Here is an 18,052-nt window from a genome sequence, read left to right on the forward strand (position 1 = left end):
CTACCCCTTTTGTGGTGGGCACTTCAGACTTGGGGCAAAACTATACCATGTGAAGTCACAGGAAGCCCCGAGTGCCATGCTGCCCTCGGATCATCAGGAACAATTACTGTTAAATTGTTATTTTTTACTCCAGTTTTGCCTGCTGCCATCTCAGCTCAGCCATCTTCTAAACTCGCCTTGAGTTCCACCGCATCAGGTAGGACCTCATCACCACCATCACTGAATTTTCTGTAGTTTCTAAGTTGTCTATGGTGGTGAGCAAAGGTTCTGCAACCACCAGGTGTCATTAATGCTTCACCTGAGATCTGTGATTTGCAGGAAAAGGAACTGAAGGAGACTGGACTTAACCCGGCCAGCTTCACTTTATGCTTGATTGTTGTCTGTAATTTTACTGTCAAAGAATATTGAAGTTATGACTTCTCATTTCACAAGTGAAAAGTATAAGACACAAGGATGCACCCGTATTAAAGAAAGAGAAATTACCAAAGGGTCACTTCACAGACTCTGAACTTAAAAGCTAAAGTAGAGCTTCTTCCTTGGCCAACGTCAAGGAAGAAACAGGAAATAGGCAATCTGAAACAGAGAAATGTAATTTTTCCCAAGCCGGTGAGTTACAGGCACACTTCTTCCTGGTCGTAGTGAGGGAGGAGTCACCATTACAGTCTAACTTCATTTATCATTGTAATAGTTGATGCTGTCTCATCAGTTGTAGCACCTGCCATTTTCAATATTACAATTGTGTGATTCATGGTGTGACAGGGAAAAGTAGGCTGTCTGCAGAATTCATGTGGCTGCCAAGTACTGGAAACATAGCTAGTGGGACTGAGATGCACCGTGTACGTCACGTACACACTGGGTCTTTTGAAGACTTAAGGAAGTGCGACACTGTTGCCCAGCAGGCTTAGAGCTTTAGTAGCAACATAAGTGAGTTCTAGAGAGCTACTGGATCTAACACAGTATTGTGCACTTAAAATTTGTGAAGGAGGCCGGTCCCATTAAGCCTTCTTGCTGCACACATACAAGGACACGAGGAAAGTTGAAGGCGGGAAATAGACCCATTCTCTTGATTATGGCGATGTTTCTACAGACATATTCTGGCTACAAACTTATCAGTCTGAATATATTGAAATCACATGTGGGTTTTTAATATATCAATTGTGCCTCTATGCAGCTGTTTTCTAAAAAAATAATTACTTAGAGTCCTGGGAGATGGCTAAGTGGGTACAAGCACTTCATGTGTAGGCATCAGGAGCTGAATTCGGGTCCTCAGCACTTATATGAGCAGCTGTATAAGTAGCCGTACACAGTCATACATGATGCCGGAGCCGAGGAGTAGAAGAAGGGAGTAGAGACAGCAGGATCACAGGGCAGAAAATGATGGAGCAGGACACCAGACGTCCTCTGGCCTCTTTACATACGCATGTGCATACACCTGCACACTATTATACAAACCACACACAGACTCACATACAATACCTTACCCACAGACCCGGACACAAACCACACGTCTACACACATACAAAAACAGGTGAAGTACTGTTGACTGCTCCCAGCCACAGTCACCCTGTCCCTTCCCCCTAAACCACTGTCATCCACCAGCCTGCTTTCTTCCTCTGTGCATTTGTTTGTCTATTGTGGATATGTCATGCAAATAGCACCACAAAAATGATCCACTGCCTTCATGTCTAGTATGATATCTTCAAGGCTGCGTGGTTTCTAATAACATTTTTGGATGGAAAGGTAATCAGTTCTTTTCCAGGAAACTAAATACTAAATACTAAATATTAAATACTAAATGCCCTGAGTCAGTTTTCTTGTGGTGCTTCTCCAATAGCTCTCGCAACTTCCCACATTCTGGAAGGTTGTGTGAACCACACAACCACACCATCGGGTAGGCCAGTGAGCCATGAATTAAAACAATAAAAACCTGGGCGTGGAACACAGCACATGCCGTGCCCAGTGTGCTAGGCCTGTAGAAGGAATGGAGTGATATTCAAGGGCTTGGGGAGTCATATTGCCAAGGGATACAAGCAGAATGTGTGACGCTCAATGTTGCCCGCAGTGCCACACCTTAATCCACCAGGAGGGGTCTTGGCCTGTTCTGATCATTATCTTCTTGTCCCTACACAGTGCTTGTCATATGTTAGATACCAAAGCAGGCTTTATTGAACAAATAAAAAATGCACATTGAGCATGTGAGTAGGCTTTGACCCCTCTTGATGCGCCTTAAGTTTTGGTCCCAAATCTTGCCTGACAGAAGCAAATCACTTTGTAAAAATGCTAGTAACCTCATTTGTACAGTTAATTCTTCAGAGAGTGGCACTAATATTTCACGTATGAGCAAATGCATGAAGCAAGTTGCTTCGGACCAATTTTTTGTCTCTCTCTTATGTGTATTTTAGCATCATTGGACGGTGACCTACCAGGTAGAAGAAGCAGGACCTCCATCTTCAGTCCTGCCATGTGCAGCCTTACCATCTAGATGAATAGTGGAGCAGACAAGATGGGTCGTATAATGTCCTCTAGAGTCAATGAAGACAACCAGTGACCTTACGAGTACCTCAAATTTTATATCACTGGTCCAGTTTTTCAATGACTAACCTTAGTAACACTGAGCATCCTCAGTTAGAATTTGGAGTCTATACAGGGTGAAGAGGAGGGAAGCGTTTAGGATACAGAATCTTGTTGGGTAGCTTTCTGTCAGCCTTCTGAACTCGGCTCAGGTTTCATCGAAAACCCATGGATTAAGGCAAGATCAAGCTGCGGCTCCTTGCCAGCTGCTAGCCGAGTCCCTTTCTCATGTGTTTTGTTTTTGTCTTAGGAAAAGAGCTTCAGTTCTGACTCCATTTCCCTATTATTCTAGTTGTATCTGTGGTTGACTCTGCACCTGCAAGCCGAAGAGTACATGCACTCAGGCTCGGCCTCCAAGGTAAAAAAACGTCCTGTGGTCCAGAGCTGGGGCTCACCAGATGGAGCTGGAGTGGTACTGGGAGGACAGCTGTATGCTTACTGAAGTGCAGGAGAAATCACCCTAGTGAGAGAAGACTCACCATTCTCCAGACCTGGATGATTAATTGGTCCTCCCACAGGACTTTGGCACCTGTAACTTTTATATTCTTGCTCTTCTAGGGAAATGTTATAAAGTTCAGAACACACACACACACACACACACACACACACACACACACACACACACACACAAAACCTGTGATCCTGTGATATTACCTAGATATGATCAATGCCTATATTTTATCTTACTGGTTTCCATTCTTACCAAGAAATGAAACAGTTAAAGACAAAACTTTTTTCTTCCTTTTGGCTAGTTTTCATAGTTCTGAAAGGTGCTCTTTATGCTAATTGGAGAGAAAAGTAATCAAAAATCATACACAGCTGTGAATTTTGTGAGTTACATTAGCAACTGGTTTAAGCAAGATATGCCTATTGGTGCAATAGTGGCACAAAGGTTACAGGAGTAACCAATCACTTTCTAATTAGACTTAAAGCCCACTCCACAAGATGGGACTCATCCATAGTACTATTAGTAGGAAAACAAAACAAAGCAAAACAAAACCCCAAACATATTACTGTCTAGATGATAGGCCTTAGGGAAGAAATTACTACTACTACTACTGCTGCTGCTGCTGCTGCTGCTGCTGCTGCTGCTGCTGCTGCTGTTGCTGTTACTATTACCACTAATGTTAATATTATTATTACATAGTAATAAACTGTCCCATAAGTTCTTATCTTTATGTCCATATATTAGCATATCTTCCAATTCTTACCAGAGGAGCTCCTTTTATAGTAGATAACAAAACAGAGACCCACAACTAGTCCATGTGTAGAGAGTAAGAGACTGTGGAGTGCCCAGCTGCAAATGGAACAGCTATAACACACCTCCGGCCCCCAAAAGTTCACTGATCATTGTAGAAGAGGGGACAGGAAAATTGTAAGAGTCAGAGGTAGTAGAAAACACAAAACAGTATTTGTTGGGCATGGTGGTGCTATTGCCCACATGCACTCAGTGGCTTTGAATGCTTACACAGACCTGCATAAGATCAAGCCAGGCACAATCCCAGTGTGGATATGGGAGGTGCTTGTGGCTTCAGGTAACTGATGGCTGCTGGCAGGGGCTGGAGGCTGAGTCAGTTTTCTTCAGCAATGAGATATCTGTGAAGCTACCTATGCTCCACTGGATAAACCTACAGTCATACACACAGACAGCATTAAGTGGACTCAGTGGGCTAAAAATATATAATTCCGTTATTAGAGTATGGAAAGTTGGGAGGGGGAAATGTGAGAATATGTGGAAAGAATTGGAGGAGAAAGAAAAGGGGGGATTAATTTGATCAAAACACATCATATACATGTATGAAATTTTCAAGCAAACAAAGATGGGGTCCCTGGGGCTAGAACTGCATCTCAGTGGTAGAGGCTTGCTACCAAGTGTGCGGCCCTGGATTCCTTCCTAGCGCAGCACAGAAGTAACAGCTTCTACTACTCTCACCCATAGATTTATCCACCAAGAAGCTAAACTTTTCATGATAGGACCACTTCCCAAAAGCCCATTAGCCAAGCAGTCAAGCCAAGATTCAAATGATAGCATTGTGGATTTAAATGTTACCCAGGGTTCCATTCATGGCTTCTTTTTCATGTCACAGCCATGGTTCTGGTCCAAGACTTCACTGCCTCTTCCATTCTGGCTGACAATAGACTTTTCTTTCCTGCCTTCTGTGTCTATGCCCCCTATATTCTAGCCCCATGTTTATATGAAGTCAGTTACTTTTCACTAGAAGTCAGCTTTATTGAGGCATAATATGCCTATGGTAAATTTTACCATATGCTTCAGTGAGTTTTAATAGTCACAGGTATATAACTTTCACCATCTTCAAGATATATAATATTTGTGGCAGGAGAGATGGCTTAGTTTAAGAGTGCTTGCTGTTCTTATGGAAGACGCAAGATGTACATAACATTTTGTTTTTGTATTTGGATTCTCTCTCTCTCTCTCTCTCTCTCTCTCTCTCTCTCTCTCTCTCTCTCTCTCTTTCTTCCTTAATTTTGTTTTTGTTTTTTGTTTGTTCTGTTTTTGAGACAGGCTGTCAACTACATAGCTCTAGCTAGTCTGGAACTCTATACACAACAGGCTGGTCTCAACTGGCTGGCAAATTTTGCTGGAAGTAGATTATACCTCAGTAGATATCTGCCTGTCTCTCCCTCCTGAGTATTGGTAGTAAAAGCATACACCACCATATCCAGCTGTGCTGCAATTCTTTACTTGTAAATACTTAATGAGTCATCGAAGTAATTCCTGATATCTGTTTTTTATTGGTAATATTAATTATTTTTTTCTTGTTCTAATCCATCCTTTCTTATTCCTAAGCCCTATTTCATTGCATGAACATGCCAAAATTTATCTGTCCATAATTTACAGATGTTGAACCTATTATTTATTTCCTTTGGTATGATAAAGCCACCATAAATATTCAAGAATTTACAAATTATTTTCCAACATGGATGCACTTTTTTTAGTTGCCACCTTCTTGTGAGAGCTACAGTAGTTCTGGGTCCCTGTCAACATGTTGTATTGTCTGTATTTTAAGTTCAGCTTCTGTGGTATCTCCACAGTATACTCTAAGCAGCCCCAGTACTGGTGGCTCCTGCTTCTGCTCCTATTCTGGAGTCTGGGGTTGCATCATCACCACACACACACTCTTGGGTTGGTCCAATTCTTGCATTGTTTGCTTTAGATAAATTTCCCCTTCTAAAACTCATTTTGTGGGATCTTAGCAGATCTACCTGGGCTGGGAGAATAAAGCACATCCTAATTACAGCCAAAGAGTTGAACTAGAGATTATTTAAGCAGAGAATGGGATAGTAGGCAATGAGATGTTTATTGCACCAAATGATTTCTTTATTGTTCTGTTTTCTAAAAGTTATTTAGGATATATCAGTCGTCTCCAAATAATTTATGAGCTCTAACCCATCAAAGTCCAGCACTGTCTGCAGTGGTGTGAGGTTGTAAATATCCCTGGATGTCAATGCAGTTTCATCTTTCCAAAAATATTTCACTCCCATTTCAGGAGCTATTGAGATCATAATGTAACCATCACTCTAAACCCTAATGCTGATTTCCTTCGCCCACAGGTGCCGACAGTTCACGGGACCTCACTGCAGCAACAGACCCTGAAAATCCCACCCTGTCATACAAACCATCGGGTTAGTTGCTTTGCTTGTGGCTTTTCCTTCTGAGAATGTCCCTTTCATAAGTGAGGGTAGCAAGACCTTTGCACCACATTGTGTTCTGATTTCCGTCCTGTAGCTGTGATAACACATTCTGACCAAAAATAACTTAGAGGGAAAGGGGAATAATTTCAATGTACAGGTTATGGTCTATCACTGACGAAAGTCGGGACAGGACGTCAAGCTGGACCCTGAAGCAGAAATCAAGGCTGCTTGCTGCCTTGCTCATGTTATTTTCTTTCTTTCTTTCTTTCTTTCTTTCTTTCTTTCTTTCTTTCTTTCTTTCTTTCTTTCTCTCTCTCTCTCTCTCTCTCTCTCTCTCTCTCTATATATATATATATATATATATATATATATATATATATATATATATATATATATATATTATGTATACAGTGCTCTGCCTGCATGTCCACCTGCATGCCAGAAGAGGGCATCAGATCACATTATAGATGGCTGTGAGCCACCATGTGGTTGCTGGGAATTGAACTCATGACCTCTGGAAGAGCAGTCAGTGCTCTTAACCGAGTCATCTCTACAGCCCCTTAGGTTGCTTTCTTATATAGCCCAGGCCTCCCTGCTTAGGGAATGGTTCCTCCCACAGGGGCTGGCTTTTTATATCAAATTGTAACTATCAAGATACCTGCACACACATACACTCACAGGCTAATCCTATCCAGGCAAATTTTAAATTGAGGCTTCTTCTTTTTTTTTTTTTTTTTTTTTTAATGGTTCTAGGCTCTCCCAAGTTTGCATTTAAGCTGAGTGTGACACATGATGACCATACCATTATCTCCTCCAACCATAGTTTCTTCTCTTTTCCCAGTCCCCACACCCCATCCATTCCTCCTCCATTTCTCTTTAGAAAAGGGTGGTTGGCCTCCCATGAATATCAGCCAGCACTGGCATATCAAGTTGCAGTTAAGTATAGGCACATCCTCCCCTATTATGGCTGGATGAGGCAACCCAGTAGAAGGAAAGGGTCCCAAAGGCAGGCAACAGAGAGTCAGAGAAAGCCCTGTTCCTACTGTTAGGAGTCTCACACGAAGACCAAGCTACACAACTGTAACATGTGTGAAGAGGATAGGTCAGTCCTGTGCAGGCTCTCTGGTTGGCGGTTAAGTCTCTGTGATCTGCCATGGGTCCAGGTTAGTTGATTCTGTGGGTTTTCTTGTGGTCTTGACCTGCCTGTGGCTCCTATAATCCTTCCCCCGCCCCTTCCATGGGATTCTCCAAGCTCCACCTAATGTTTGGCTGTGGATCTCTGCAACTGTTTCCATCAATTGCTGGGTGAAACCTCTCTGATGACAATCGTGCTAGCACAAGTATACAAAAATATCCTAAGCAGTGTCATAGATGGGCTCCCTTTCATGGCATGGGTCGCAGGCTGGTCCAGTCCTTGGTTGGCCACTCTCAATTTTTGTGCCATCTTTACCCCAGCACATCTTGTAAACAGGACAAATTAGAGGCTGAAGGTTTTGTGGCTAGACTGGTGTCCTAATTCCTCCGTTGAAAGTCTTGCCTGATTACAGGAGATGGTCCATTGAGGCTCCATATCCCTCATTTCTAGGAGTCTTAGCCAGGGTCACCCTCATAGATTCCTGGGAGTTTCCATTGCCCAAGGTTTGCAGCTCATCCCAGAGATGCCCTCCTCATGCCTTATTCCAGTTGTCTCTCCTTGCTTCATCTCTCAACCTGATCCCTCCTTTTCCCATCCCCACCCATACATCCATACAGTGTACTTCCCCCCACCCACCCAAGATGTCTATTCTATTTCCTCTTCTCAGTGAGATTCATGTACCACCCTCGCCTTCAGCTTGAGCCCTCCTTGTTACTTAGCATCTTCGGGCCTATAGATTATAGTATGGCTATCCTTTACAGCTAATATTCACTTATAAGTAAGCACATAGCATATTTGTCTTTCTGTGTCTGTGTTGCCTCACTCAGGATGATCTTTCCTAGTTCTATCTATTTACTGGCAATTTCATGATGCCATTTTTAAAAAAACAGCTGAGTAATACTCCATTATGTAAATGGACCACACTTTATTTATCCATTCTTCAGCTGAGGGACATCTAGGTTGCTTCCAGTTTCTGGATATTACAAATAAAGTTGTTATGAAAATAGTTGAGCAAGTGTCCTTATGGTATGGAAAGAGCCATACATTGGGTATATGGCCAGCCGTGGCTTAACTGGGTCTTGAGGTAGATGATTCCCAATTTTCTGAGGAACCGCCAAATTGATTTTCAAAGTAGCTGTAAAAGTTTGCGCTCCCACCAGCAATAGAGCAATGTTCTCCTTGCTCCACATCCTTGCCAGCATGAGCAGCCACTTGAATTTTTTATCTCAGCCATTCTGACCAGGTATAGGACAGAATCACAGAGTCATTTTGATTTGCATTTCTCTGGTGGCTAAGCATGTTGAACATTACTTTAAGTGCTTCTCAGCCATTAGAGATTCCTTTGTTGAGAAGTCTCTGTTTGGATTCCTACCCTATTTTGTTTGTTTGTTCTGAGGCAGGGTTTCTCTTTGTAGCCTTGGCTGTCTTGGACTCACTTCGTAGACCAGGCTGGCCTTGAACTCAGAATGATTCACCTGTCTCTGCTTCCTTGAGTACTGGGATTAAATGGGATTGTTTGGTTTGTTGATGCCTAGATTCTTGAATTCTTTATATGTGGTGTATATCAGCACTCTGTCAAATGTTGGCTTGGAGAAGATCTTTTCCCATTCTGTAGGCTGCCATTTTGTCTTTTTTGACAGTGTCCTTTGCCTTATAGAAGCTTTTCAGTTTCATGAAGTCCCATTTATTAATTGTTGACGTTAGTGCCTGAGTGATTGGAGTTCTGGTCAGGAAGTTGCCTCCTGTGCCAATGTGTTCAAGGCTATTCCCCACTTTATCTTCTATCAGGTTTAGTGAGTCTGGTTTTATGTTCTATGTCAAGGTCTTTGATCCACTTGGACTTGACTTTTGTACAGGGTGATAAATATGGATCTATTTTCAGTCTTCTAAATGTAGTCATCCAGTAGACCAGCACTGTTTGTTGATGATGCTTTCTTTTTTCCATTGTATAATTTGGGCTTCTTTGACTGAAATCAAGTGTCCAGAGGTGTGTGGATTTAATTTGGATCTTTGATTTGATGCATTGAACAACCCATCTGTCTTTATGACAACACTATGCAGTTTTATTAATATTGCTCTGTAGTACAGTTTGAAATCAGGGGTGGTGATACCTCCAGAAGTTCTCTTATTGTACAGGATTGATTTAGCTAATCTTGGGTTTTTTGTTTTTCCATATGAAGTTGAGTGTTGTTTTTTCAAGTTATGTAAAGAATTGTGTTGGAATTTTAATGGGAATTGCATTGAATCTGTAGATTGCTTTTGGTAAAATACCCATTTTTACTATGTTAATCCTGCTGATCCATGAGCATGGGAAATTTTCCATCTTCTAATATCTTCTTTAATTTCATTTATCAAAGTCTTAAAGATCTTGTTATATAGGTCTTTCACTGGCATGGTTAGAGTTACACTAAGATGTTTTATATTATTTGTGGCTATTGTGAAAGGTGTTGTTTCCCTGATTTCTTTCTTAGCTCATTTATTATTTCTATATATATAGGAGGGCTACTGATTTTTTTTAGTTAATTTTGAATCCAGCCACTTTACTGAAGGTGTTTATCAGCTGTAGGAGTTCCCTGGTAGAATTTTGGGGTTGCTATGTATACTGTAATATCATCTGTGAATAATGACACTTGGACTTCCTCCTTTCCAATTTGTGTCCCCTTCATCTCCTTTAGTTGTCTTATTGCTCTAGCTAGAACTTCAAGTACTATATTGAATAGATAGGGAAAGAGTGAGCAGTCATGTCTTGTCCCTGATTTTAATGGAATTGCTTTAAATGTCTCTCCCTTTAATTTGATATTGACTATCAGCTTGATGTATATTGCCTTTATTATATTTAGGTATGTATCTTGTATCCCTGATCTCTCCAAGACTATTATCATGAATGGGTGTTGGATTTTGTCAAAGGCTTTTTCAGTACCTAATGAGATGATCATGTTTTTTTCTTTGTTTATATGGTAGATTATGTTGATGTATTTTCATATCACTGAGATGAAGCCTTCTTGATCATGGTGGATGATGTTTTTTATGTGTTCTTGGATTCAAGTATTCTATTGAGTATTTTCGCCTCCGTATTCATAAAGAAAATTTGTGATTCTCTTTCTTTATTGAATGTGTGGTTTAGGTATCAGGGTGACTGTGGCCTCATACAATGAATTTGGCAATATTCCTCCTGTTTCTGTTTTGTGGGATAATTTGAAGAGTATTGGTATTACCTCTTCTTTGATGTCTGGTAGAATTCTGCACTAAAAACCATCTGGCTCAGGGCTTTTTTGGTTGACTTTTAATGACTGTTTCTATTTCCTTATAGGTCTATTTATATTGTTTATCTAATCTTGATTCAACTTTAGTAAGCTGTATCTATTGAGACAATTGCCCATTTCTTTTACATTTTCTAGTTTCATGGTGTACAAGTCTTTGAATAAAGAGCTAATGATTCTTTAGATTGTATTGATGTCTGTTATCATGTCCCTCTTCTCATTAATGATTTTGTTAATTTAGATATTTCTCTCTGCCTTTTAGTTAGTTTGGCTAAGTTTTTGTCAATCTTATTGATTTTCTCTGAGAACCAACTCTTTGTTTTGTTGCGTCCTTATGTTGTTATCCTTGTTTCTATATTATTGATTTCAGCCCTTAGTTTAATTATTTTCTGCCATCTACTCCTCGTGGGTGTATATGTTTCTTTGGGTTCTATAGATTTCAGGTGTTCTGTTTAAGTCACTTGTATGAGATTGTATTAATTTCTTTATGAAGATGCTTAGTGCTATGAAGTTTCCTCTTAGCACTACTTTCATTGTGTCCCATAAGTTTGGGTATGTTGTGCATTCATTTTCATTGAATTCTAGAAAGTTTTTAATTTCTTTCTTTATTTCTTCCTAGACCCTGTGGTCATTGGGTAGGGAGTTGTTCAGTTTCCATGAGTTTTCAGGCTTTCTGTTGTTTCTGTTATTGTTGAAGTCCAGCTTTAATCCATGATAGTCTGATAACAGGGGATTATTTCAATTTTCTTGTATCTGTTGAGACTTTCTTTGTGTCCAAGTATGCAGCCAATTTTGCAGAAGGTTCTGTGAGGTGCATAGAAAATGGTACATTCTTTTGTGTTTGAGTGAAATGTTCTATAGATATCTTTTAGGTCCATTTGATTCATAAGGTCTGTTAATTCCATTATTTCTCTTTGGTTTCTGTCTGGATGACCTTCCATTGGTGAGAGTGAGGCATTGAAGTCTCCCACTATTAATGTGTGTAGTTCAATGTATGATTTAAGCTTTAGCTTTAACCACTTTTTATAGTCTATTCTCATTTTTTTAAATTGTCACAATAAAGAAGTAAGCATTTAATTGTTTTGGTTTAGGTGTATATGTAAAGTAATTAGTGAAAATTATAAAGCTCACCCACAAATGCCAAAGAGAGTTTAAAAAAAGCCTTAGGGAATCCATTGTTGAGTCTTTTCAGAGTTTAGCATCTCACCCTAATTATTTGAGATTGTCTATAAAGGAAACATAACACCTGACTGATGTTCTGGGAATTAATAAGATTAATGTGACACTTCCTTGGGAACCACACAAGGCTGAGGATCCTGAGAGCTGAGACCTAATTACCATAGACCTAGGTGGCTGCTGTGTCCTTGGACAGACACCTCTGCATTGCTGCTAAAATAGGAAGAGGGAACAACTCACAGAAGAGCTCATGGGAACCTAGTGAGCTGCACAGAACCAACCAAAGCGTGTGTGTGGTGGGGATAGGGTTTGGATGTTTCATCTATGACTCATCACTCACAGTCACTTAGTCTCAGCATCTTGAACAATGATGAATTTCTGCATTAATCAATACCCTCCTCAATAAGAAGCCTCTCTGACAAAGGTTAAAAGAAGTGTGCGCGCACGCACGTGCGAGTGCACACACACACACACAGACAGGAGTTTGAAAACATAACCATTTAGCAAAATAGCATCAGTAGATTCTCCCATAAGCCCTATTACCTCCCTAGTCATGATTCTTAGCCATGTTTAAAGCACAGGGCATTAAAATTCTTTCCTACAGACCAGGCCTTAAATCCAATCAAGAGAGTAGTTGGTTACATCCATAAATAATGACCTCTATTGCATCAGTGTGCACATCATGCCTGATAGGTAATTATTGTAGAATGCAGGATCCAGCTTTGAGTAAAGCCATTGATATAGCTTCCCCCCAGCACTGTCTAGCACTGTGAAAGCTAGCCTGCAGGAAGAAAATGGTCCTTGTCAGTTCAAGGTTGGTTTCTTGGTGTTCTGCAGTTGAAGTAGGTGGTGTCTTTAGCAATAGGGCCTTACTTCTCAGTTATGATGGGTGAAGAAGAGCAATGGCAATATCCCATCTTGTTTGGGATGCCTCTGCTGTCTCCTTGACTAATAACACACAGGAGGGTAAACCTATGTCTGGCATGGTTAATAATCCATGTCTTCTTGGACCAGCATTATTCATCCATGCAGAATATCTTTGTTTAAACCCTTTCTTTTTTTAAACTAAAAATCTTTATTTAGCCTATAAACTAGTAGAGTGTTCCAAGGCTTCTTTATACATCCTTACTTTTCACCCCACTGCCTTTATGCCAATTTAAGCCTTTGGCTCCCAGCATCTTTTCCCCTGCCTTTCCCAGTATCCTCCCTTTTTGTTACACTTTAAGACTTGGGTTGTAAGGGCATTGGTTTGCCCATCCCCTGCCCTCTTCTTTCCTCATCCCCATCGTTCCACTGTCTGCTTGAATCTTCATGCCTCCAGTATCTTCTCTCTCTCTCTCTCTCTCTCTCTCTCTCTCTCTCTCTCTCTCTCTCCTTTCATCTCACCTATAATCTCCTATGCATCTACCTCACCACCACTAGTCTCCTAACTTCCTGATTTCTATGTGAATTCCAGGGTAAACACACATAAAACATATGATTTGAACTAACACTGGCATATCAATGAGGACATGCAGCATTTGTCTCTGGGGCCTGGGTGACGTCACTAAGTGTAATCTTCCCATTCCATCTGTTTACTTGCTAATTTCATGATGTTCTTCTTAGCAGAGTCATAGCCAATCGTGCAAACATAGCAGGTATTCATTGTGCATGCATCAACCTGCATATTGGTGTTGATTCAATTTTCTAGCTATTGTGAATAAAATAGCAATGAGCAACCAGATGTGCAAGTGTCTCTGTAGCAATATATATGAAGTTTTGGAAAGAAGGAATACGTGTGGCTAGTAAATACTTCAAAAAAGTGTGCAACATCCTTAGCTATCGGAGAAATGTCAGCTAAAACTACTTCAAGATTTCACCTCATAGTCAGAAGGGTTATCATCATGAACACAAATGACAACAAACGCTGGCACAGATGTGGCAAGAAGAGAATCATTTGTACACTGTGGAAGTGTAAGCTAGTGTGGCACTTTGGAAATCAGTTTGGAAATTTCTCAGAAAGAAAGAACGAATGAAAAAAGAAAGAAAGAAATGAAATGAAATAGAATTACCCTATGATCCCGCTTCTATTTTTACTTTATTTTTAAAGATAATGTCTGACTCTGTAATCCAGGTTGGCCTCGAACTCATGGTAGGACAGCCTCCTAAGCACTGAGATTGCAGGTATACCTGCATACCTGGCTCATACCTGGCTATTAGTCACTGCCCTAAGAAATGTCTCATTTACTTACCTGTTTTGTATGGCTTACAGCTACCTCCAGGGGAAGTGTCAGCCCCTACATCATATAGCTATCTTTCTAACTCCAAATATCCAAATAGATGCTGGCCCAGTGCAATTGTGCATTGGTTCATCAGAGAGGCAGTGTGAACTCCTGCTACCAGCTTAACCAGGCAGACTCCATTCCAAGATATGTGACCTTGACCCCAGGTCTTCTATTGGCTATGAGCAAGGCAGGTTATCTAAAATGGAGTATGAATAAAGAAATATTTAGATTACCTATTGCTGTGTAAAACTACCCCCAAACCACGGAGGTATAAGATAACCACCATTTTAAAAATTGCTCGAGTTTCAAGTTAGCTGTGCAGTTCTGCTGTTCTAGGTCAGGCTTGCTGGCTGTGGCTTTAGTTTACGCGTGCATGTGGCTGGAAAGCCAGCAGAAGTTGTTTATCCTAGCATTGCCCCCCCTTACATGTTTAAAAGCAATATAGCTGTCACCTGAAGTGAGTGAAGTGACCAACTTCATCCAGCGTGCTAGCCTGAGCGTATTCACATGATGCTCCAGGGTGCTCAGGGGATAAACTACATCTGCGTGCTCTCATGGCCAAGATGATCAAAGGCCCCGAGCACCATGCCAATAGGGAAGGAGAGAAGCCCTGCCTCTTACTGGGAGCATCTCAGTGTCACACTGTAAAGGGAATGATGGCTCCTTGTGCAATTAGCTCATCACAGTGAAGCTGTCATGAAACAGGAAAGAGATAAGGAAAACACCATCGGTTCTATGGAGCAGACACAGTGGGGTAATTGCATAGGCTGCTTTGGGCAGCTCAAGGAATATAAGAACGGAGTAGACTGGGTTGTGGATGAGCGCCATCAGAGTGCAAAGAAGACAGTTTTTAATCTCCCTGCTTCCATTTTCTTCCCCAGGAGGCTGGGCCCCTGTGAGGCTGGCAGGCCACCACGGGAGCTGTGCAGGCCGGGTAGAACTCTTCTACCAGGGAGTCTGGGGGACTGTGTGTGATGACCTCTGGGGCCTTCCAGAAGCAAACATCATCTGCAGGCAACTGGGGTGCGGCAGGGCTGTTTCAGCCTTGAGTGAAGCTTACTTTGGGGAAGGTTCTGGAAAGATTCTCCTTGACAACGTGCATTGCAAGGGACACGAGGAGCACCTGGAGGAGTGCTCCCATGTTGGCTGGTTCTCCCACAACTGCGCTCACAGTGAAGACGCTGGTGTCATCTGTTCAGGTAACGCCCACTGCCTTTTAGAGCCTATTGGCTCTTCCAGAACACCCTTCACGCCTACATTAGTTACGGTGCTTTTCCCTGAGACAAAACAAAAGCAGAAGGAAGAAAAGGTGTGCTTTGATTCACAATTTGAGGACACACTCTACCATGATACGGTGATGGAAGTGTGAATGATCTTGTCCCATTTCATGGGGGAGGGGTAGTGCTTGCTTTCTACCTTTCCCCCCTTTTATTCAGCCTGAGACCCCTGCCCATCAGATTATAGTCTTTTGTCCTCAGGCAAACCTCTCTGAAGACACCCTTACAGACACATCCAGGGATTGGTCCCAAATCCAGTTGAGTTGACAATGAAGATGAACTAATTACCACATCATGTGTAAAAAAAATAACTGGCTGAACATGCACCAGCATGCCAGTCACTCACGGCAGACGTTTTCACTTCTCACTTCTGTAGGCGCTGACTATGCAATGACCACGCTATCAGGTAAGGAAGACGGTGTTCACGTGTGTGGGTCACTGGAAGCTTGGGGGAAGACATTCTGCTAGAAACTGAATTTGACCTATGCTCCGAGGCAGTGGAGTAACAGAAAGATGAGATGTTATCACCCAGTTGTCCAAGAGGAGAGTAGACAGTGGCTTCAGAGTCATCTGGCCCAGCCCCACTACCCTTCTCCTCCTCTACTGTGCTTCCCACACACAGGATAACTGATTTCTCAGACTTCTGTAGAGCACATTGTTCAAGCAGTATTTCTAGAGGTTTGCATAGAGATAGTGCCCCATGGTTGTTACGATGTGGCTGAAACATGGACTAAGGCCAAGACACTTCCTGTCCAGTGGGGAATGCCTAGTGAGACAAATACTGCCCCGGTGAGGCCATTCTCATTTCCACCCCCTCAGTGTCGCTGCCTTGCTCCTGGTACAAGCCTGACTCCACAAAATTCCCATTGCTGTTTGTGTTCCTTCATCCTCCCTGGAGTGCCTGTGCTCAGTGTCTGCCTCTCTCATTAGACCTCGCGGTCCCTTGATGTCATGCTCTTAGCTGCTTGCCCTGCCAGTGGACACACACTGATCCAGAAGGATGCTCTACAGTGGTTGCTAGTGAGCTGAGCATTGCTAGAAGGGAGGTGTTGGGAGCCTGGAGGAGCCCCTGCATCTTTAAGTCCTGACTCAGTACCTCTTAGCAACACAGAGTCAAAGGAAAGCTCTGTGTACGTGTGTATGTGTGTGTGTGTGTGTGTGAGAGAGAGAGAGAGAGAGAGAGAGAGAGAGAGAGAGAGAGAGAGAGGAAACAGAGAGAGAGGAAACAGAGACAGAAACAGAGAGAGGCACTGTCTTTTTTTTTTTTTTTTTTTTTTGAGACAAGGTCTCTTATTAGCCTGGAGCTCACTTGTTAGGATGGTTGGCCAGTGAACTCCAGGGATCCACGTGTGTCATTTCCTTGGCACTAGGATTGCAAATGTGTGCCACTAAGCCCAGCATTTTGTATATGGGGTTCTAGAGATTGAACTCAGGGTCCTGTGCTTGCAAGGCAGACACTTTAGCAGTTGAGCCATCACTCTGGCCCCTGCAGTAGTATGTTTTCCTATTTCTACATCATCCTAAGCATATGATCTCCAGCCCCTTGGGTTACTGGAAGAGGCTTTAGGAGCTAGACATTCATATCTTTATTTTAAAATAAAACCTTTAATTTTAAAATTATCTCATTTTCCTATGGGAAATCTAAGAGGGATCTGTGTCTGCACTGCTTGAATATTGTACCACAAAGCCCTTCACTGCTCAGATCGCTCTTCAGGAGGCGTGGGAGGGTCTGGGACACTGTGTTTGGCATGAGCTCATGATTCTTGTATGTACCCAACTGTGCAGACCTGTGGCACCTGTTGGCCCACATGCTTTTTTGTGTTTGGCAGATGCCCCATTGGCTCTCATGGAAGGAACAATGAATCCAGGTGAGAACTCGATGTCCTCTTTCTTATTACTCAAGCCTTAAAGTGATTCTTCACAGAAACTACCAGACCACCACGACCTGGTCTAGGCCACCTCACTAAAATTGTTCTACATGAAGATTACCAAAGAAAAGGCCAGTGTCCTTAGGAATGTGATTTTATTTTCAATCAATCAAAGAAGGAGTTCCAAACAAAGACATGGTGCCACTTTTGTGTTCTCCCAGCCAGAGCACCATGTCCATCACATCTACCTCACCTTCACCCTTCCATTTCTTCCCTTGATCCCCAAATCCCCCTTATACATAGACCATGTCTCTATCTATCTATCTATCTATCTATCTATCTATCTATCTATCTACCTATCAAGTTAGCATTGCCTGTAAGTACAAGGGTGTAGGGCTTATCATTTGAGGAAGGGCAACCTATCAGGGGCCTCATCCCTAAATAAAACTGACCCTCCCTCAAGAGCTATTGACTGCTTGTAGCTCCTCAGCTAGGGGTGGGGACTTTCTTGTGAACCTCTCTTCCATCCACGTTGACATGTGGACTGGTGTGCCTGTGCAGTTTTGTTGTCACACCTCTTCTTCTTCTAGAAAAATCTCAGTGTGGTGGAGTTATTACCAAAGCACCTGGCAAAATTAAGAACCCCCCAATGAATGAAATGCATGACAACATAACCTGTGTGTGGGAAATCAGGGCAAATGCCTCTGATCATATACGGCTGGCATTCCCATCTCTCGAGTAAGTGACACAGACTCTGTGAGTATATGGTGGAGTTCTACATTTTAACTGTGAATACAAAGGAAGTTTCAAAAATACACAGCCCTGTGTGCCTCTCACAAGCATCCCA

General features: G+C 42.1%; 1 protein-coding gene across 1 annotated transcript in view; it reads left to right on the forward strand.

Moving 5' to 3' along the window:
• The window catches only part of LOC127188790 (deleted in malignant brain tumors 1 protein-like), a 114,228-nt gene that overhangs the window by 20,997 nt on the left and 75,179 nt on the right, over window positions 1-18,052 (forward strand). The window contains exons 5-11 of the mRNA XM_051145095.1: window positions 134-196; window positions 2,864-2,929; window positions 6,145-6,216; window positions 14,942-15,259; window positions 15,714-15,743; window positions 17,167-17,205; window positions 17,796-17,943. Of these exons, the coding sequence (XP_051001052.1) occupies window positions 134-196; window positions 2,864-2,929; window positions 6,145-6,216; window positions 14,942-15,259; window positions 15,714-15,743; window positions 17,167-17,205; window positions 17,796-17,943 (736 nt within the window). The remainder of the gene's footprint in view (window positions 1-133; window positions 197-2,863; window positions 2,930-6,144; window positions 6,217-14,941; window positions 15,260-15,713; window positions 15,744-17,166; window positions 17,206-17,795; window positions 17,944-18,052) is intronic.

The sequence above is a fragment of the Acomys russatus genome, chromosome 5 (assembly GCF_903995435.1).
Source record: "Acomys russatus chromosome 5, mAcoRus1.1, whole genome shotgun sequence".
NCBI classification, from domain to species: domain Eukaryota; kingdom Metazoa; phylum Chordata; class Mammalia; order Rodentia; family Muridae; genus Acomys; species Acomys russatus.